Genomic DNA, 22434 nt, shown 5'->3' on the forward strand with positions numbered 1-22434 from the left:
TAAAATTACATTTTTCTTCTTATCGTTCGAACGCAACATTTATTGGATGAAAATCAAACTTTTAATTGTTTAATTAAACCTTAAGGAACCCGTGAAAAACCCGGTGTGGCTGAAAGGCGCATGTTTTTCTGTGTATCTTTATATCTATCAATTGCAATTATTTAAGATACTATTGTGCTTTTTAAAGCTTTGACAACGCCAAGAGACGTAAATGTTTATTCTTAAAACCAGAACTTGTAAGAACATTTTAAATCCATCTACTCAGCTATGGAGTATCAGTAAACTTTGAGCTCCTCAAGAGTTCAATAAATTAGGGCTCATTGGAACATTGGTCTGCTCATTTCATGATTCCTCCAGACTGACAACCAAAGGCTTCTAAGACAATTAAAGAGTATATATTAATAAAAGTATATACGTTTACAGACTAAAGAGAAGAACTGGGTGAGCAAGAGAACATCACAGACGTAGAAAAAATGTTCCTCTGTGCTACAAAATACATGACCGCCAACCAGTTTGGTCTTCTAGGTGTAATAATTAAAAAGGGCACCAGAGGGCGCTATTAGTAAATCAAATAAAGTGACTTTGCACGTGTCGTTTGATTTCATATTTACAATATTGATCATCTGTATATTATATTGTATTTCTGTTTTGCTTTCTGTTGTTTCATGAGTAGAACAAAACCTAAAACATGTAGGAAATCCAGTAAACTAATAATAGAATAGAATAGAATATATAAGGAAATACTATATAAAACACATCACACACTTAAATAGAAATTGCTAGAGCATTAGAATGTCAAAGCTCATTCATGCAATGCCACTGCACCGGTGTTTAATAGATATAATCCTGCAAATACAGATCAAGAGCGTTAGTATAAGTGTTGAGTATCTTAGTGTCAGTAAATAATTGCAACCTTAATCCTGCAACACACAAAGATGTCCTACAGATCTGTATGCTTCATCTTTGGTTTGGAGAAAACCACATTATAGGTGTGAAATGTCACTATATTGACTATGTACATGATATGAACCACCGTTCTGCCTATTTTGACAGTAGTACAGCTCATGGTTTTATACTTACAGGCCATGCATGCAGTATGTGTCATATATTAGCATAAAAAAATGTATCTTTTTATGTAAACAAATGTGTAATTGTTCTTCTCTCTCTCTCTCTCTCTCTCTCTCTCTCTCTCTCTCTCTCTCTCTATATATATATATATATATATATATATATATATATATATATATATATATATATATGTGAACGATCCATGTTGAAAGTGCATGAGATGCTCGACTAATGAGGGAGGATTTACACTTTAATACCTATTCACTTCACATATCGGATTGCTCTGAGATTTACATCCCGATCTTCACCCCACCTGCGTTCCTAATTTGGAGCGCGTGACGTCACGGCAGGTCAGACTACGCCACGCAGCTGCGCGCGCCTTCGCACTAAAAAACTCGTGAGAGGAGAGTGGAGTCCATGCGCAAAGCTCTCCAAGCGCACAGATCAGAGAGAGAGAGAGAGAGAGAGAGAGAGAGAGATCAGACTGGTGGAGTTCTGTGTGTTGATGGTGAAGAGCTGGTGAATGGACTGAGTAAGACTTCAGAGATCCGCGTGTTTATTTCGGGATTTTCGGAACGAACTGAACATGAGCGCATACTTTATTTGATTGACTGAAGGAAACGCTGGAGATGGTGGTAAGTGAGCTGGAGTTGGACTCGGCGGTGGACTTCACTCCGTGCTGTGTTTAATACTGTACACACACCACACCACACCACACCACACGCGTAATAAAGGTGAAGTGAGTGGTGTGTGCGGCATGGCGCGCTGGGTAAACTACCTCTTTCTGGGTTATCTCACCTGGCACTTGTACGTCCTCGATGCCCGCGGAGAGTACTGTCATGGCTGGCTGGACACCAGCGGGAACTACCACGAAGGCTTCCAGTGTCCGGAGCACTTGGACACGGCGGACGCGGGGGTTTGCTGTGGGAGCTGCGCGCTGCGCTACTGCTGTGCTGCCACGGACGCGCGCCTGGACCAGGGCAGCTGCACCAACCACCGGGACAGCGAGCACACGGAATACACACCACGTAAGCCAAACAAACACACACACACACACACACACACACACACACACACACACACACACACACACACACACACGCACGCACACGCAGGTCATGCACTAGTGTGAAATCAGGACTGAACCATATCTGTCATTTTACTGTATATTTAAGATAATATAAGTTTATTAAGATGAAGTGTGATTCATCACCACGCGTGATTTTTACTCGGATGCAGTGCGGTTTAGTCTGATTCTCTCACCTGCTCACTTTCCTTAATGCGAACAATCTTTTTTCACTACTGACACAGAGAAGTGTGTTTAAGCTCTGGCAAAAACACACCATAACACGTGCAGAAAGTGTGTTATGGTGCAAAATGCAAAATAGAATGTAATTTATTTAGTAGGATTCAAAAATCAAACCTGTATTATTATAGATCTGATCTTTATATAAGATTATTATACATTATATATTTCCATGAGATGTCCAGGATTTGATCTTTACATTAGATTAAGAATATTTAGAATAGATTGGTGAAGAAGTTGCACGGATCATATTTATAAAGGTGTTAACTATGTAAAGCAGAATACACACACACAAACACACACACACACACACACACACACACACACAAAGAGATTTAATCTCCATTTTAAGAAGATTTAAGAAGGTAAAGCGGTTCTTGAGACCTGATCAGATGGCGCACAGAGGCACCTGTTTCATGTGTGATTTATGTGAGCAATAAGGAGACAAGAAACTAGTTAAGAAACTTGATACACCAAAGTGTCATCATACACACATTCCTGAGAGAGAGAGAGAGAGAGAGAGAGAAGAGAGAGAGAGACTCAAAACAAAAAGAGAAACGATCAGGCAAAATTCCAAACTTCTTTAATTGATAAAGAAAATAAAAGAGGTGGATGCAGAGTGGTGTATTGGTTATGCTGATACATGTGTATTACTTGTATAACTTTTGGTGTAATCTACTTGTACTATTTGCTTTGGCATCACTGTGATTTATTTGTACACACGCACTGAGAGATGAGAGATATGTGTGTGTGTGTGTGTGTGTGTGTGTGTGTGTGTGTGTGAGAGAGAGAGAGAGAGAGAGAGAGAGAGATACAAACCAGGTGTGCTCAAAATAAGATTTTATTTTTTATTATTTATTATACATGCTCAAAATCTCAATTTTTCTATTTAAATAAAAATTATTATACTATTTGTTCAGTATCAGTTAAATGTGGAAAATGATCGTCTTCAGCCAGGGCAAAGTACACTCCTAAATAACCTCATACTGTTCTAAAGATCTTACAATAATCTATACACAATTTAGTTGGGAGGACATGTGTCTAAATATGAGCACAGTAGGCTCTCAGGGGTCTGTCCTACAGTTACTAGGCTTAACAAACATGCTCTTTTAGTTGTATTCATACATAAAAGTCTATAAGTGTTAAAAGTACAAGTACAAATACAGATCAGGGTTATCTTTTTAGAAGCAACATAATACCAGTGCCTTGCTTCATTACAATGTGGGCACCAAAACACTACCTGTTGATTATATATAAACAATATATATATATTGGTTGTGCTGCTCTGTTATCTACAGTAACAGTACCTATCAGACTTCTAAAAGCAGACATTCTCCCAAAACAAGAGCACACATTTCAGGAAAACACCTAATAAAGGAGTGAATCAGTTGCTTTAGGTTTTTATAAAAAAAATAATAATAATAAAAAATTGAGATGGCAAGCAGTTAAAGAAACATTCAGTAAACAGAGGACTAGACGACGTGAAAACACAGAAATCTAGAATTCTTTGAATACACACACAGCATTAAACGCGAAATATACACACATTAATTGATACTGTATTAAAGTATTTAAAAAAGATATATATTTACACCTAATGTAATGTAATATAGATAGCTATGTGGCCCTTTGGGTTAATTTTGTTGATTAAAATTTTTTTTTTGTGTGTGTGTCTGTGCGTGTGTGTGTGTGTGTGTCTCCTCACGTTTTTTTTTTACCTCGGGAAACTTTTTGCTGTGATGTTCTACCAGACACTTCGATTTATCTCTCATCTAAGACAAGGTTAATCTTTAACAATGCATTTCCCATGAAGGCAAAACCATTAATGCTTTACCCCCCTTTCCTTTCTCCTCCAGAACCTATCTACATGCCGTTCCTGATGGTTGGCTCTATTTTTGTGGCGTTTGTGGTCATTGGATCATTGGTGGCCGTGTACTGCTGTACATGTTTACGACCCAAACAGCCGACGCAGCAGCCGATCCGCTTCTCCCTGCGCAGCTTCCAGGGCGAGACCATCCCCATGATCCTGACTGCAGGGACGGCGCAGACCAACCTGCGCGCACCATCGCGTCAGTCCAGCACGGCTACCACCAGCTCCAGCAGTGTGGGAGGAGGCAGCTCACTGCGTCGCTTCTCTCTAGGCAGATCTGACGCTCTGGGACTCCAACAGCCCCCACAGCAGCTCCTGCTGGCCTCAGCCTCGTCTATTTCCACCCCAGTGTCCCTGGCACCAGCTCAGCCCTTACTGCCTCCTCCACCTCCACCTCCATACTCATCTCCACAGTGCCTGCAGGGCAGCGTCTCTTACGTGCACACGCACCAACACGGCCACCATCAGAGCCTCCACGCAGCCCAGAGCTCCAACCTTCTCCTGTCCCAGCAGTACTTCTTCCCCTTGCAACCAGAGCCGTTCGGAGCGAGTAAAGGTTTTGCTGACTTCAGCCAGAGCTGAGATGAAGCTCAGGATACTGGAGCTGCTGTAAAGTTGTGTGACACACACTCTTTAGCCTGAACTGGAATACAATATACAGTGATCAAAACAACAACAAAAAAGTTTGTTTGAAGCTGATGTGCTGTTGAAACAGGCAGGAATGAGACAGGCACATAACTACAGAGGAAAGCACAATATTTGTCAGACTGGAACACAGGCCCCGGTTTGCACCTCTTAATAAATTATATTCAATTTATGCACTTTCATCGTGTTTTATATATAATTCTATCTTTCTGGACGTGTGACAAAGCCAAGGAACACTTTATGAAATGACTACTTGGTTATTTACGGAATTGAACCAGGGATTAAAACGTATCTTTTTTGGGTTTTTTTTGACAATCACAGAAATTCTTACAGTTTACTATGTAAAAAGTGGCGAGTGTTTATACGTGTGAGATTGTGTGTGTGTGTGTGAAAGCGAGTGAGTGCGTGCGATTGCTACGTAGAACGGGATCGAAATATGTAGTGACCATTCAGCATTTTGAAATGTATATTTTACAGCACATTACGTTTGCTCCTTGGAAGAACAGCTACTAACATTGAGCCGTATTTCTTCCTGTTCCTTTCGCTCTTCTCTGAACTGCAGTCGAGTAAGACACAGCTACCTCTGGGACCGTTTTTCTTTTCAACTGTTTGTTTTTCCATGATCTGGTATAGGTTTTGTATTTCATTTAGCATAATTCATAGAAAGCTGAATAATTGCCCATAATCGCCCTGGGTTTCAGGTTACGCTAACAGCTACACGCTCTCTGCTAGATTTGCGGTGAGAGCGCTCATGTTACTGAAATATCGGACCAACTGGAACAGCGCAATGGAGGACATTCATGTACGAGAACTGTGTTCATGCTCTCTGTTCTGCTGTTTAAAAAATAATAATTGTCACGTTTTTTTTACATAATTTTGTTGAAATTAAGTAATAAATTGAATAACTTGAAACCATGTTTTCATGCTAGGATTTGTTCAGTTTTAAACAAGGCAGAAGTCTGCAGTTTCTCTGATCAACACTGCACATTCTGCAAGTTTGTTTCGAGCACAAACACAAAACAGGCCACCAAGACCACCACTGATGATTCCAATGTAATAATATTTATTGAATTATACAGGAGGATCCTTCATAGAATAAACTGTTTTCCCAGAAGGCTGTTCTGCAATCCCCAGACGATGAGATAGGAGCTGAATCAAATGGCGGTAAAATCAGAGATGGCATCTATGTAGTACACGTGAAGTGGCTTGAAGGATACCCGGGCCGTCTCCGCCTTTTCCTGTTTAAGTTCCTCACAAACGCTGTGTGTGTTTTTCTGCCTAATTTATAATGATTCAATTTCTCAAAAAAATTCTCTAAACAGGTTAAGTATGAGACAGGCCGAGACCCGGAGACGAAGCAGACAGAAACATCCTGAGAAAAAGAACACAGAGTGGTGAAAAACCCAAGAGGGCGGGACGCTGTGATTCATATCGGTTTAAACAAGGGCCTGGAATTTTGCACGAGCGCAATATTTTATACTTTTACGGCCTTCATGAGTGATAAACGCAACCGACCCTGATACAACGTTTATTGAAATAATCTACGGCTTTAATACATGAAAGAATTTACTGGGTTGAATGATTTGGTGGATTTACACTGGTCTAGACAGGAAACAGGAAGTCAGGGGAACACTAGTCTGAAACTTGATCCTTAATATTAGCGGGAATTAATACTAAATACGATATTTATTACGTATTGAACGTGTTTTTTTCTGTTCCTGGAGAAAAAGTTTTACACCGTGTCAATTACATTTATGGGGCAAATCTCAAAGCAGAGAAACTGTACATAAAACGGAAACCGTACGTACATCGAGTTAAAAAAGCTAAACATCAGGATTAACAACAAAAAAAACGCTTTGGTTTCCGTGTTCACGGTGTAAAGTTTATTTCATTAGTCTGTTATGGCAGTAAAAGACAGAACACTTAAAATTTCACAATCCCAACATGCTGAACAATCATTAAACAGAAAAATAAAAGAAAGAAAAAACAAACAAAACTTAAATACAAACAAAAAAAACATCAAAAAAGAAACAAGTGCTTTTTCTTCTTTAAAGTGACCGACAGCTGAAGGAGAACCAGTGTACGACTAACATTTAATCCAGTCATGCAGCCAACAACGTAAACGGACAATTGCTTTGCGATCGCACGAGTCCGACTCTCACTGTGTTCGGCGACTTCGGCGAGTGCCGACGAAACGCTCACCAGAAAGTAGAGATAAGAAGAAGACAAACGCACCGAAGCTGTACTTTACAAGAGCTGGGAAAAAAGAAAACGCTGAGATTCCCATGTAAAAAAAAAGATCTACGCTGTGAGTTTTAAATAAAAGTACGAACAGACCGACACGTAATACTGGAAATAATACTCAAGATCAGAGAGACTCACCACCACTGAGAGATTAACAGTGCAGTGTGCAACATCATCTGTCAAGCTTTAAGTTAGGCATCACTGACAAGAACCTCTCTGTGCCTGGGACACATACACACTCCTCAGACCATACATACACCCACGCACACACGCACGCACACACACACACAAGTACACGTCCCACACACATACACGGCCATGCAGCAGCACATATCTCACTGATTATACATGGAGTCGTGCAGACAAAGAGCGAGCAGCATCACACACAGGAAAGACACGGACCCAGACAAGTAAGTTTTACACAGTCATAATCTCACACACACACACACACACAACTTCTTTCTTAAATACAAAGGGATTTAGGAATTCGGTATGAAGAAATTAGCAGTTATTCCCCCAGGGTTCATTTAAAACAGACATGCCCAACAACAGGTACGCTCACACCCACACACTTTCAAGCGCGCACACATGCACATGCAGACGAGACGCAATATACCCACAAATATAGAACCTGCTCTCCCACAGGGAGAAGAGAACTAGTGCACATACTCGACTAAAAAAAGAAAACGGAAACAAGCCTCGATGAAGGTAACAGGACCGTTTCAGTCTTCCAATCTTCCATTAGAACGATGACAAAACAAAAGGACGATGTCTCATTTACAAAGCGGCTCGAGCCAAAAAAGTTGTACTTGTCCAATATAAAAATACAAATTCACAAAAGAACTATAGACACAAAGACGTTTTTGTTGATAGTGGGTGCACCTCTACGCTAAGTCGTCGCCGCGTCCCCCGTGAGCTAATGGCACTTCAGTTTTGTGGGATCAGCTCGCCGTGGTTTCGACGAAAGCCAGACTTTTGGGTCGTCTAAGGTACGTTCAAAACTGGCCCATAACAGACTCCACGTGGAGCTCATAACAGCTCCTGGGTACAAACAAGAACAGCCAGGCACTGCAGAGACGTACAGCAGCTTCACGACTTACTGGATTAGAAATTCTACTGTACCTAGCTAAAGGATCTGAAGTTCTCTCTAATAGGGGACTACAAAGTTCCTATTAGGCACATTTGTGATTTGCAGCTGTGTGCCATGTGGAATGCAGAAACAGATTCAGGCACAAAAAAAAAAAATATTGAATTGGGCACAAAAAAAAAAAAAAACTGATTAAATAAAAACTGAGTAAAAAAAATAATAAAAATTATAAAGGAAATAAAGAGCAAACAAAGAGCAAACAAATCTATTCAGGTGTGCAGTGGTAAACATCAGTGAAGGATGCATGGGGAGGAAAATGTAACTACAAATGCATAACACACCTTCCATTCGAGTCCTATGACTATACTCTTTGGCAATGGCCAGTTCTAGAAGTAGAGTAACAGGAGAGAGGATGAAGACACCATCACTGATTAGAGAAACAGGCAGGGTTGCCCTCATTGTCCCACCACATTTCTATTGGCTTTAACTACAGAAGTACGAATGTGAGAGAAGAGAGCATGATGGTGTCTTCGCAGAGTTCCTAATATTTGTAATTTGTCATGAACACTGCAGTCCAGGATAAACCACACACTGCTGGACACAGTGACTGCACTGGGACAAAACTATGGATTTATTTAATTGTTTGGTTTTTTGTTTGTTTTCTAAATATTCCCTTTCAAAGTACTGACCTCTTGCTCTGTTCTACTCAGCTCCAGCAAGAGAGCTAGACAAAAACAACCTGACAGCTCATAACTTCTGTCAGCTTTAAAAGGTTGACTGGCGGCTGAGGGGCCGGACCGGTGGGACCGGATCTCACCACTCGTTGGTCCGCTGCTTGGTGGTGTCGTAGGCCCTGATGACCTCGGATTGGGAGACCACTCCGTTCTCATCCTGGGAGAAAGCGTAGCCATCTGGAGGGAAAAGATTACAAGGAAAGTCAATCAGACGATATGAAACTAATATTTGTAGAAAGGGTGGGCAATTTGACAAAATGTATCACAGTACCAGAAAACGAAACCAACAAAGCGGTACAAAAACGAATTCTAATATCAGTCGATTGGCATATATACAGTATAATATACGGGTAGTCTCTAAGTTATGATGGCCCGGCTTACGATTTTCGATCTCACGTTTTCGTGCGGCAGGAAACGTATCAGCATATATGCGAGTATGATACGTTGGGAAGAGACCAGGATGTGTGCATCTCCCCCTTCTTGTGAAATGCCTCACTCTCACCAGCGGTCGACAGTTCAGATGTCACTCTGTTAGATCGCGTATTGTTTTTCGGAGTTTTTGATGCTTTAAAGCCCAATTTTAGCTCTTGCATCTCTTTCTTTTATTTATTGGCATCGCCAGTTGATGAAACCGAGCGCACCGATGAGTCTCTTCAGCTACAGTTGCGTTTCGTACCACTTGTTTTGTCCTGCGTCGTCCTCCATTCACGAACCTGCACTTGTCCACGTACTCGCTGCCACATACTCCGTTTCGTTCAATTATGTACCGCAATTTGATCAATTATTAACAAATTACAGTATGCTACCCCATAATGATTAGCATTCTTTAAGACTCCTGAGTAGGTTAGGCCATGTCTCCACCATCAGTTCAAGTTACGAGGACTACTTGTATATTGTCATATTGCCCAGCCTTGTCTGATATAACACAATACAATATAAATAATGGAACAAAAACTCACACACACATCAGGAGTAAATCAGATTTTAAACTTGCAAATCTGAGTGTAAAAATCTAATACAATTAAGTTGAGTTTGCAGGAGAATGGAGAATTCTGGAAATCATTGTGGTTAACTGTAGAGTTTGTTAGGGATCAGTGGGTTATGAAAAAGCCGCCAATCAATATGAAAGGGAAATGCTAGTGCTTGGTGTTTGTTTAACCGATTATGGCATCAGGTTAAAGACATGGTCGCTTTCAATTTGACCCATGGAACTGCTCTAGATTTCCATTTTTACTTATACTTGCAAAACCTAAGAAAATGACCTTCGTGCTCAATTGTAAATCACGGTCTCATGCTCTATGAAGTAAGCAACACTATATCCTCTACTGCACTGCACACTGGGGTTGACCTTTTAACCCCTGACTCACCTTTACGTCTCAACCGACTCGGCCTCTACCTTCTGAGCTGGAGGCGCATGCAAGAGGCCGAGGAAAACGGTGCATTGTGGGAATGACAGCGGGACATGGAAATAATTAGATGCGGCATCTCACGCACATACGCACACAAACACATGCAGGTGAGGAAGAGGTAAAACCACGTTGAAGGTAACAGCAAATCAGGATTAAGGTGTTTGCAGTGATTTTAGGGTGAATAGCATGCAGAATTAGACTAGGACCGAGTGCGTCCCTTCCCCACCTAAAAGCAAACAACAGAAACATAGCATTATGAGCAAATCATGAAAACCGAAGCAACAGAAAGAACAAAATCATGGCATGCGTCAGGGCGAGCGCTACACAGGTGGGTATGTTTGCAATTATACATGGTTGTGAGGCATGTCAGTGTGTGTGAAAGCCTTGCAAGATCAAATATCCTGTGACAGGCATTACCAGTTCTCCGGCGGTTTGACTAAAAACAACAATTCTGTCCCATTACTCCCTCATCTAGTCAAATGTCTAATGCTCTTGGCCATACGAGCACCAGCTGCATCCTGCTCCTGACTTCTGTGAAGCCTAGCGGATGCTTTGCAGCGAGTCGATGTGTTGCTCACACTGCACAACGTTTATGATCGGAAAATGTATTACCCAGGTATCTCCTAAGCAATTCCAATCATCAGATTGCCTAAAGATCTAGACATGATTGCGTAACTCGCTGTAATGATTCTTTCTGCCAAAAATAAAGATTTTTTGATGAAAGTTTGGTTGGGTAGACACAGGAAGTAAGAGACAACTGCTTGCTAATAAGCGGTGGTGGACAAAATACACAAACCATGTGACCACTTCAGTTAAAGTAGAGATACAATAGATAAAATAAAAAGTATTAACTTTTACTTTAGTAAAATTACAAATGTATTTGCCTGCAAATGAATTAAGTATCCAAAAAACAATGATTTATTATGGCCATAATGTTCCTATTACAGTAAAACCCTATTGTACGAGCAATTAATAGTACGAGCAAACGAAGATACGAGCGACCTTAAAATAGGGTCAAATTTTGCGAGCAAATTGGAAGGAACGAGCAAACCCACGCTGCCGGTTCCCCGCTTTCGGTTGAGGGTAGCATCAGTCGCTTAGTTTATCACGTGTCGCTCGGTCGCTCTCGTTGTTCAGTGCAGCAGAAACTTTACTTTTTTAGTGTTATATTTTTATTTCACTAGAAATCTTGAAAAATGTCTCTCAAGAAAATCAGTGATGGTGCTGGGAAAATGAAAGTAAATAGAATTACCATTGAAACCAAGTAGGAAATAGTGGAAAAGTCTGAGCGTGGTGTGCGTCTCACACTCACAATCAACCACTACCACATGGGTAAGTGTTAAATGATGTTTACCGTACGGTAATTTGCGGTGTATTTGTTCGTTAAAACAGGCTACAAATACTTTTTGAGTGCAGAAATAAGCGATCGAATGAGGTTTCGGAACGGCTTAAATCACCTTTACATTCATTTTTATGGGGAAAATTAGTTCGAACATACGAGCAAATGGACCTACGAGCAATATTCACGTTATGCTCTTCCACTGGGGTTTTACTGTATTATTTTTGTCACAAAACTCTTTACTTAATCAACTCAAGTTTATGTGAAAATTGATGTCTCTAATTAAAACAAGTTCAAAAAACGCTCTACCCTGATTGGTGGCTTGCTGTGTACTTGACTGGTTTAGTTTTTATCCACTCCCAAATAAAAAGGAATGCCTGATTAAACAAAATGTAGTTGAGTAAAATGTAAGATATTTCACTATGACATGTAGTGAAGTTAAAATAAAATCTTCTTAAATGAAAATCCTTTAGCTAAATTACAGATATGCAAAAAAAAAAAAAGCTACTTAAGTACAGTAACGAATTTACTACATCACTGTCCACCACAGCTAATGAGCATCACCAGGTGACATCAGTTGACATGATGTTGCTTCAGCTTCTTTTCTCTGGCATGCCACGTCAACGCACAGGAGAGAAATATGGGGTTAAAATTGGCATAAAGAGAGACGATCCGGCGTGTTTCCTCACAGCTGGCACTAACAGCTGGCCTTGCTTTCTTTCAGGTTAATCTCCAAACCTTGTGAATGTTCTCCGGTTTGTTGTTCAAGAAGTGTTCCAGGCTCATCGGTATGCGCCCGGGTGAATGTGTGAACCTGCATTTTGATGCTGCAGATGGGAATAGTGGGGTGTGTGTCCAGCAGGTGGTCTGAGTGAGAGTGTGTGTGTGTGTGTGTGTGGTGTGAGTGTGTTGGAGGTGGAGTGAGGGTGTTTTTGCTGACGTACGGAGTAGGTTCTGCTGCATGGATTCGGAGCGGTACAGGCTGACTGTGCTCTTCTTAAACACGTTCTTCAGTAGTTGAGCCCTCTCGGTCAAACTGCACAAACACACACACACACACACACACACACACACACACACACACACACACACACACACGCAAAGACAAAGACGGAGAGAGAAAAAAGACATGTTAGATGAGGATATTATTCAGGACAGTTTGCTCATGAGTCAAATCTCTCCCCTTGAGGAGAGACACGGGATTGAGTGTGTAAAATGTACACGTCAAAAACCCTGAACAGAGCTGCGAGTGTGTTCTGCCTCTGGCCTGCTGAGTCGGGAGAGGAGCCAGCAAAATGATTCACACCGAGCTCAGATCCCTGCTGAACCACTCGCACCTTTGTATTAATACTTCCCGTATCTACTACAGCTTACAGATGATAAAGTAAACGTGGGAAAGAAAGTGCAGCTTGTTGGAGAACCGCTGGCGCTCATTTCACACAGAGAGCAGAGACTTTTGTCCATTATTGCCCTGTTCATCGAACTGTGGAGCTCATGTTACTGTAATTCTTTACATTCAGCCAGAGGCTGACAAGGTTGCACAGGGTTCTATCGGCTCATTTGTGCCTGTCTCTGTGTGTGTGTGTGTTTCTTACCTCTTCCCATGAACGACTGCTCCAGGGTCCTTCGACAGAGCCTCTAGTTCCTGAACCTCATCTACCAGGGTTTTGAAGTATGCCTTTTTTATACTGAAACCCACAAATACAGAAAAGGATTGTGAATTTGATGTCAAACATTGTAATGTTAATTGGTTGTGTGTGTGTGTGTGTGTGTGCCGCAATTAAGGCACACTACGGAGTGTACATTAGGGAAGGGAACTCACACTTTGTAAGCCAGGTCAAATGCCAGGGAAGTGACAGGGATGAAAAGCAGCCCCGTCCAGAAGACTCCAGAGTTGAACATCATATCTGCCTAAAATACACACAAATGTACACGGACACAGTCATGCAAGGCATTGAAGCAAACATCTATAGAGAGATATAAAAAGGGAACATGTGTATTAGTATTACTAGTTTTGTGTGTGTAGCAAAACAAACAATGGTATTAAAGTCCACCTGAAAAAGCGGCTTAAACAAGCTGGCTGAATTCACGATCATGAGAAGCTGCTGATCATTTGCAATGTTGAGCTTTTTCCATTTTCACTCAGCCCACCTGCTCCTGCATACCTGCAAACTGCTCAACTGAGGACCGTGTGTGTGTGTGTGTGTCTGCCTAAAAGAGAGCGTTTCAGTGTGCGAGAAAAATGCAAAGGAGACCAAAGGACAAACACCAGTACAAGGCTTGTTTGTGCATTGGGTAAATGTTTTGCACCGCACTTCTTTAACCGAGCACTCGCACTGGGAATTAAGGAGAGCCATCACTCATTCTGTGGGTGTACACTCTCATTTTTCTGCCTGCTTTTAATATTTTACGGCTGTACTTTTTTTTTTTTTTTTTTTTGTCCTCGCCAAAACATGCAAAATGTGTTTCCACAGGTCAAAAGGAAACTAATTTTTCTCTTTTTTTTTTTCTCTTGAATTGCAGTTTAAAAACACACACGCATGCACACACACACATGCACTCTTTAAATATGCTCTAGTGTTCAGCTCAGGAAACTGGGATGAAGTCTTGGAAAAATCTCAAGCAGTCCAGGAGTAATCTGTTATCTTTTTAAAAAATTCTTTAACTAAAACAAATCATTAATATGCGTTCGGATGAAGGCGAAAGTAAGGCCAGGATCGGCCTGTGAGCCAAAATACACCGATGAATTAAATAAACACAGACTGGAAAGAGATTCATCTGTTTGGACTGGGTGAGAAAAGGAGCAACAAAGCAGTTCGCTAATTAAATAATGATATTTAAGTCTGAAACCTCCCAAATTCATCTCTCGTAGAAATTAAAAACAACACTTTCAGGAGAGCGGCACACTGTGCTCCTGTGAAACATCCGACATTAATAAAGTGCATCTGATAGCGCAGAGAAACGCTCTTAATTCAAACCTACCGTTTGAATCAAGAGACTGTATTAATGCTGAGGTTCTAGAGCATCTCCATCAGTAGATAGGGATTCTCTGGCCTGCACTATTAAGCAGGGTGATGCAGTTGTTTGCACGTTGTCTGTTAGCTTTGCTCCGGCTACAGTGAAATGATCAGTCATTAAATGTCAAAGAGCACCACGTCGCCCCCTCGCATTGCAATTTGCCGTACATGCCTGTGCCACTTGTCCAAACTTGGCGGCCTCTAACCAAGGTCCTTCCTGTAATTGAAACCAGGCGAGGGCCTAAAACGGCGCCATGAGGCACGCCCGCACCCACCAATCAGTGTCAAAGCTATCAAAGGACTCAGGTGTTGCCAAATTAGCTAAGCTAGTCACTATTACAGCTCAGTAGACTTTGATGTCTGACAAAACATATAGAGGGGCGGGGCTGGTTGGAGGAAAGGAAATCTTAAATGGCTCGAAATCAAAAATGGTCTTTTATTCCCCCCCTCTCTCCTTCAGTCTCTGCAGAACCTGACTGAACAACCGTGTTCCGCGTGACTGCAGAATAAAATAATAAAAAAGATTGCGCTCTTCGTTGCTAAGAGACATCAAAGGGAACTCGCACGTGATTTTCACGTGTGGAAATTCAGCAGCTCCTGAGAATATCGCTCTCTCAGCAAAAGTGACGGTTTTCTCACTCACAGCGCTTTAATCATTCTCGTATATATCTATCAGGAAATCGAACGCAGTGTGGGGAATTGAAGGCAAACAAAACCAATTACGAGAGCGTTAGATCAATGCCAATAAGCTTGAAACAGGAAACGAACAATACACATTCTGAGGAAACCTCACGAGAGGAACTCTCTTGCAAAGAAAACAATTAAGATGAATATAAATGGCCGGGTTGGCGAATCTGCACGAGAAACTGGAAAATCTTTCACAAGCTACACGTGTTTGTTTTTAGAGTTCGAGTTCTAAACCGGGATTTAATGGGCTGTTTATCCAAGCAGAAAGCTGGGTACACAGACTGTAAATCAGCGCCTCGGAGAGATGGCAGGACGCGGATCCTGTTTGCTGCAGCCGCCTGGGTGTAGAGGTGCTTTGTAGGATATATTAATCTCGCTCTCGTCGGGTCACACAGACCTTTCCACAGCTCCAGCACTCTTTTGCCAGAGCTTCTACTTATTCGGTGTGTACCAGTGCTCAATCCATCGCTTTCAGGAACACATCCAGTCAATCAAAGCAAAATGGGACTCTGGTGTGTAACCGCGAGTCATAGCCAAGCACTGCATTGGGCTGTAATATTACAGCTTTATAACAGCACACAACCTGATCATAGTGTTTCTCAATGCAGAGCTTCACTAAAGGACTTCAGATGCTGCTGTAACACACAAAAATATTATCAAAATAAATATTTATAAAAATTGTATTAATTTATGATGACATTCACCAATATGTGATGTGATGTGATGTCCCGCATTAACTGTGGCTGCATAGCTGCATGATTTTTGGCATCCAAAGCCACAACGAAAACAAACAACCACTTCTATTTTCATCACGGTTAAACAATATCAATAGTGTAAAAATATTTGACAAAAATAATAATCATAAATATCAATACAAATAATAATTAAACCAGAATAGATCACAATATAAGCTAGTTAGCCACTACTATCTTGAACTAGCAAGAATATGTGCATTGTACTGTTTACATCATAGAAATAATACATCAGTTCAGGAGTTTTCTGTCTAATATCTATTCACTGCATTTGTAGCATAAGGGTGTGTTTAAAAAAGACAAAAAGAAAAATCCCACAGACTCCAAATTCACTTAAAATGGAAGCCTAAGGGCAGTTTTGGAATTTTTGGCAGAAAACATTTTTCAAATATGCGAATATATAATACAAATACTAAACTGCTACAGTTCAAGTAGACTTCAGGACAATACAGATATGGAACATGCTTTACCAAAAACTCTCTTATATACTGCGGTTTTAAGCTTTGATGCAAAAATAAGGAATTTATCAACAACAATGCCATAATGAAAAGATCAGAACGGACCACGGTCTCCTAGTGAGAAAAAAAGACATACACTTTCTATCCGGTCGTTCACAGAAACCATACTGAATTGAGATTGTATATGAAAGTGTATGTATGCTCTTTTCTCTAATGGTGTAAAATTCTGCTCTGGAAAAGAGGAGTTGGTGGGAATCTATTAAAATATACACAAATATGATTTGCATAAATGTTTATTTGTAAGAACTGTCCTTAAGCAATGATTCTGAATTTTGCTCAATCATATTTGCTATTTTTTCCTCATTGTATGCATCTAATATCTAAGGTAATGCCTAAGCTAATTGCACATGTGCTACAGATGTGGAGGATAATGAGTAGGTAATTAAAAAAAAATGTAATGGAGTATTCCTTTAACAATGCCAGGCTGCAGTAATCAGTGGTGTATGAGAACACACCATTTGTTTGGCAGCTCATGCTTGGCAGTGAGAAAGTCCTAGGAATGTAATACTCGTTGTTTTGATTGATTAACTATCAGTCCTGATCAATTTCAATAGTAGACTCTACCTGTATTGAGTAACACAGCAATGCACAGCACTTGGATGTACAAGGTGGTATCGAAAAGTTTCTTTACAAGAAAGTAAACTATCTATGTTTACACACTTCAAAATAGTCCACAGCAATACAGCACTCCCAGTGTTCCTGCCACTTCTGGAATTTTTTCTGGAAGTCTTCTTTTTCAAGTGTGATAAGCACCTTTTGCGATTCGCACCTTTGAGCTGGATCTTCACCTTCGGGAAGAGGGCGAAATCCACAGTAGCCAAATCTGGCGAGAAGGGTGGAAATAGGGTGGAGAAGGAAGTGAGTTCATGTTGTTTCCGGTGAGAAACTCACGTGGGATAAGAGCTCAGTGACAGGGTGCTCATGTGGTCAGAAAAGCAGACGTGGTAACACAGTCAGAATAGATATACACAGGATGATGCCGTTTTGGCACACTGACTTGTGAAGGTCGGTGCTCCCTGTGCCTGTGCGTGCAGCGTTGCGCTGACATCTGTTGGCATGCTACAAAACTAGTCTCGAAACTTTTGAAATCCACCTCAAACTAAAGTTTTCCGAGCCAGGTTTGTCTGTAGCATAAATTATTGTATTTATGGATTATTATGTAGCACAAATGAAAATGTGCATCTATATACAAGTCAACATGGCAAAGAGTGAGACTGCGAGACAACGAACTTATGCATGGGTGCATTCTGCAGAAATAAAACTGCAGAGTGTCATGTAGCCCAAAGCATTTCATGGAAAATGAATGAAGTCTCATTTAATACCTGCTGCGTGTGTGTGTGTGCTAGAAAGACACCGAGTGAAAGAATGATGACGAGGAAAGGAAAAAGAACAGTCTAATTCCAAACAGAGCTGGCAAATCCACCAAATCCCCAATGCTGTCATTGTAATGCTGAAGAAAAGAGAGGCCCCGAACTGCTCACAGCTTCCACTATGGAAAACAAACACTCATTTTCTCCTTTCCTTCAATCTCTCCGCATGCTGGCAGCTGAATCACCAGTGCATAAACTGTGTGAAAATGAAAACACTTACACTCGCATATTTGCTGCTGCATGGTGAGAAAGGTGTGTCGTCTTTTAGTGTTTTACACTGCTTTAAAAACTGTACATGCTCCATCAGACATGCGTACACACCCGGAGAGTTCTCTAGCAGTGAGATATTCATTTCGCTTTCTAAATAAGAACTCCTGACATTTAAATTGCACTGTAAAAAGTTGGTAAAATGCTCATATGTAACACAAAAATGCAACAATTTCCACACGCAATTATGGCAATGCAAAGCAGATGTTTAACTCGAATTGTATTCTACTCAGCTCAAATCTGTCCCCAAATCAAACTCAGATGCAAACTATATCACTCTAAAATACATGTACTGACCATTTCAATAGGAACATCTATACACCTGGCCATTTACGCAATTATATGAGCAGCAAATCATGTGTCGGCAGCACAAGCCAAGATACACCCAAGATAATGCTCATAAAGAAACTTGGGATTATGAAGAAAAAAACTCAGCAAGTGTGATTGCTGGTATCAGAAGGGTTAAGAAACAAAGAAACAAAAAACCCATTAAGTGCGCAGCAGTTGTATGGGCAGAGAGACTAGTTGATCAGAGAGAGCGGACAGGAGGGTAACGGCACCTGAAATAATCACTAGTTACATCCAAAGTGAGCTGAAAGCATTTCAAACCATGTAAACCATTTCATCATGGAGCTCGCTTTGTGCATGGGGGCATTGCTATGCTGGAACAGGTTTGTGTTTTCAAGTACATTTGTTTGCCTCCAGCTCTGAGGTAACAGTTTGGAGAAGAACCACACATGGCAGGAAAGGTCAGGTGTTCAAATACTTTTGTCCATATAGTGTATGTATATATACAGTATATATATATATAGGACGTGGTGTTATTTGGACAGCAACAGCCAGGCTTCACCCTAGGAACTACTCAACATCAGAGCATGCTATCCTTACCTCTGCTGTCAACCGTTCAATTGCACGCAAGTGTTTGAAAAGAAAGTATAAGAAAAAAGAGAGAGATAAACCCAGACCTAAATAAAAGTCATTCAGATTAAATACAAGGTTTAAAACCTTCCATGTTTGAACCAAATCGTTCCAGCAGAAATCCTGACATCAAAGCCCTTCATCGCTAAGTTTTCCTCAAATCCTTTCTCCATCTCTACATTCTAATCCGGTCTGAAACACCAGCCCATTCTTTTCTCATTTTTATCTTTCTTCACCGTGGTTGTGTTTGATCAGTGTCTTTTTCTTCTTCACGGCTGGGGAACAAGCTGAGGAGGGGAGCTGATGAAGAGGGAGCTGAGGCGTGTCTGTTGGCAGCCAAATTCAGCTGCACAGAAACAGCTGAGCAGATGTGTGACATTCGCAACGTGTGCGTGTATGTATGTGTTTGTGTGTGAAAGAGGAAGAGAGAACAGAGAAGGTGTTATGATGGCGGTGGTGTTGATTGCTGTTATGCTGTGGCTTGGTGATGAGTCAGTCTCTGTGCAGTTCCTGAGGGTGAGCTGAACTTCATCCAGCTGTTCTCATTTAGTGGGCACATTACACAGCTTTACTACAGCACAACACAAACACACAGACACACATACCATTGCCTAGTCTTTAATTACAGCTCTTTCATTTTCAATTAAGCCAAAAAGAAAAACATTTCCAATATAAAGGGCTTCCTAGAAGAATGGACGTGACCGAAAAGATGTCTGAAACCTACACTGTCTGATTATCTTCTGAAACATTTCCTTTAAAATGTTCTCCAAAAACTGATTTTAAAAACTGTATTGCTAATTGTTATTGGGAATACATATTTAACTTTTGTAAAATAATGACAAACCGGAAACAAGAACTAATTTGACCTAAGATAAAAAGGTCAAAATATATAATATATATATATATATATATATATATATATATATATATATTTTTTTTTTAATGCAAGAACACCATCCGTATTGTAAAAACTGCCTGCTGACAGTGCGATATTTCACTGTTTATACATGTAACATACACCTCATTTATAATAACAAATAAGCGTCACAAAGAAGCTCTCAGGTGTGTGCTCGGAAATGTTGTGTTTCTGTGTGGTCTTTTGTATGGCTGTTACTATGGTAAGAGCGGGGATTTGGTTACAGGACACCTGGGGCATCATTTGTACATCCAAACGGAGAGAAATAGAAAGAGAGAGAGAGAGAGAGAGAGAGAGAGAGAGAGAGAGAGAGAGAGAGAGAGAGGAAAACAGGGAGGGGAAAATGGCTCAAAGAACCGAAAGACTTATCATGTAAAAAAGAAACGCAGTAAAAAGGCCGGCACTCTGGTATTTCTCAGCCGTGGTTTTGTTTTAGGCTGTTCTTCATTCTATAAGTGAGCCAATATAATGAAAATGACAAGTCAAGTCAGTAACAGTGTGAATGAAGGTGAGATTAGTTTTATATCCCACATTCTCAACTATAGAAATAAAACTTAGATGTATGTTAGAGTAGTCAAGGTGCAGCTTGTATAACAGTACAGATTTACTGTCCTCTAAAAATAACTCAACATACAGCCATTATTGTCCAAATAACTGGCAACAAAAGTGAGTACACCCTGAGTAAACATGTCAAAACTGTGCCCAAAGTGTCAATATATTGTGTGAACACCATTGTTATCAAGCACTGCCTTAATCCTCCTGGGTATGGAATTCACCAGAGCTGCACAGGTTGTTGCTGGGATCCCCTTCCACTCCTCCATTATGACAGCATGAAGCTGCAATTTCTCTATCTCTCTATTTAGTTTTAATCTGCTGTGTTTCCATTGTGCAGTTCTGTTCCTCAGAGCTTCAGGAATGTGCAGATGGCACAGATAGCTCGCAAACGTGTTCATGTTCATACAGGTGACACTTATACGGCTTAAAAGGGCCCATTAGGTGAGCATGAGGTGAGAGTCTGTGATAAATCCAGCACCGCCTGAGGCCTAACAGAGGTGTGCGTTTCGTGTAGCTCTTATCAGGGCAGAAGTTTCACAATATTCTTATTAGTATAAGCACAATGTCCTGCCTGAGGGAGTAAGAGGGTGGTCTCTTCCTCGCTCTCCCTGTGTGACTTAAGTGAAATAAGTGAAATAAGTGTACATAGTTTACAGAAAGAGAATAGGTGTGTGTTTGTGTTTGTGTGTGTGTGTGTGTGTGTGTGTGTATATCTTACCTCTCCTGACATATCTGGAGCCAAAGGTATGAGCGGCCATAAGGAGGAGTAGATGCCAAAGAACACTATCCACAATCCAATGCTGCCCCAAATGGCTATATGACTAAACTGTACATAAAAGAATAATAATAAAAAAAAATTTATATTGTGAAGATGAATACACATTTGCTAATAACACAACCATTTTCAGATTTGTTTTGCACTCTTTAGCTCTTGCTTTTTGCCTTCTATATTATTTAAGTAATCATGCAAACAGAGATCGGACAAACCAAGACTTCTAGACTTTATCACTAATATTTTTCTTCACAAAAATCAACACACACTATCAACACAGATATGAAGGACAGTATTATATAGAATAACAAATCATTACCAGTACAGTGACTTGAAAGCAGTTGGTTTATATATAAACTTTTAGTTAACCAACGAGGAATATGAGGAATAACGAGGAAATGAATTTATGTCTAAACCAGAGATGCCTAGAACTGAACTAGGGTTCAGCCCATAGTGAGCTTTGATTTGGCCTTTGATATAGGAGAAGAGGAAAAAAAAGGAGGAATAACAGGAGAAAAGAAATGCCATTTAGGAAAATTAAGAAAAATAAAAATCAGCATCAGGTCTCTCATCAGCTGTATTGGGCATTGAACTCCATTGTACAATAAATTGGATTGTTTTTTATTGTACTATAAGTTTTACTGAACCAGAAGTTTAAAAATAAAACTGCATTAGTTAAGCAGATTCGAGTAATGATTCCTATTGTTTTAAATTTATAAATATGATTAAATTATAAATTAGAAGAACCATGGTTAGTTGGTATATAATGTTCGGTGTAATGCAATTTTTTTTTGCCCACAGCCCTCAATAAAATTTGATTTTAGGACTTTCATAGAAAAATGTTTGCCAACCTCTGGTTTAAACAGTCAACTAAACTAAAACTTCTGACTGAATTTCCTGTGCGAAGTGAAATGAGTTTTCCCATGACATCACCGCCATTATTACCACCATTAATGAAGA

At 40.4% G+C, this 22434-nt stretch overlaps 2 protein-coding genes across 9 annotated transcripts in view; one reads left to right on the top strand and one right to left on the bottom strand.

Annotated features, from left to right (window-relative positions):
• The first annotated feature begins 1492 nt into the window (after nucleotides 1–1492).
• Nucleotides 1493–5801, top strand: shisa3 (shisa family member 3). Its single transcript, XM_046848734.1, has 2 exons — nucleotides 1493–2096; nucleotides 4231–5801. The coding sequence occupies exons 1-2, from the start codon at nucleotides 1826–1828 to the stop codon at nucleotides 4824–4826; spliced, it is 867 nt and encodes a 288-aa protein (XP_046704690.1). The 5' UTR covers nucleotides 1493–1825; the 3' UTR covers nucleotides 4827–5801.
• A 956-nt stretch (nucleotides 5802–6757) lies between these two features.
• The window catches only part of atp8a1 (ATPase phospholipid transporting 8A1), a 141130-nt gene continuing 125453 nt past the window's right edge, over nucleotides 6758–22434 (bottom strand). For 6 of the 8 annotated variants that reach the window (XM_046848728.1, XM_046848730.1, XM_046848726.1 and 3 more), the window contains 5 exons: nucleotides 21421–21528; nucleotides 13525–13613; nucleotides 13298–13390; nucleotides 12647–12738; nucleotides 6758–9131 (listed from right to left, as the gene is read on the bottom strand). In XM_046848728.1, the coding sequence (XP_046704684.1) occupies nucleotides 9034–9131; nucleotides 12647–12738; nucleotides 13298–13390; nucleotides 13525–13613; nucleotides 21421–21528 (480 nt within the window). In that variant the 3' untranslated portion in view covers nucleotides 6758–9033. Of the gene's footprint in view, nucleotides 9132–10321; nucleotides 10590–12646; nucleotides 12739–13297; nucleotides 13391–13524; nucleotides 13614–21420; nucleotides 21529–22434 lie in introns of all 8 variants that reach the window. The other 2 variants (XM_046848732.1, XR_006925778.1) reach the window with 2 other exon arrangements.

The sequence above is a fragment of the Silurus meridionalis genome, chromosome 5, assembly GCF_014805685.1.
Source record: "Silurus meridionalis isolate SWU-2019-XX chromosome 5, ASM1480568v1, whole genome shotgun sequence".
In the NCBI taxonomy this organism is placed as follows: domain Eukaryota; kingdom Metazoa; phylum Chordata; class Actinopteri; order Siluriformes; family Siluridae; genus Silurus; species Silurus meridionalis.

Excerpts from the sequence above, each read along its gene's own strand:
- shisa3 (XM_046848734.1), top strand. The coding sequence starts at position 1,826 with ATGGCGCGCTGGGTAAACTACCTCTTTCTGGGTTATCTCACCTGGCAC. Across the intron at positions 2,097-4,230 it reads GCACACGGAATACACACCAC|AACCTATCTACATGCCGTTC; the intron begins GTAAGCCAAACA and ends TTTCTCCTCCAG.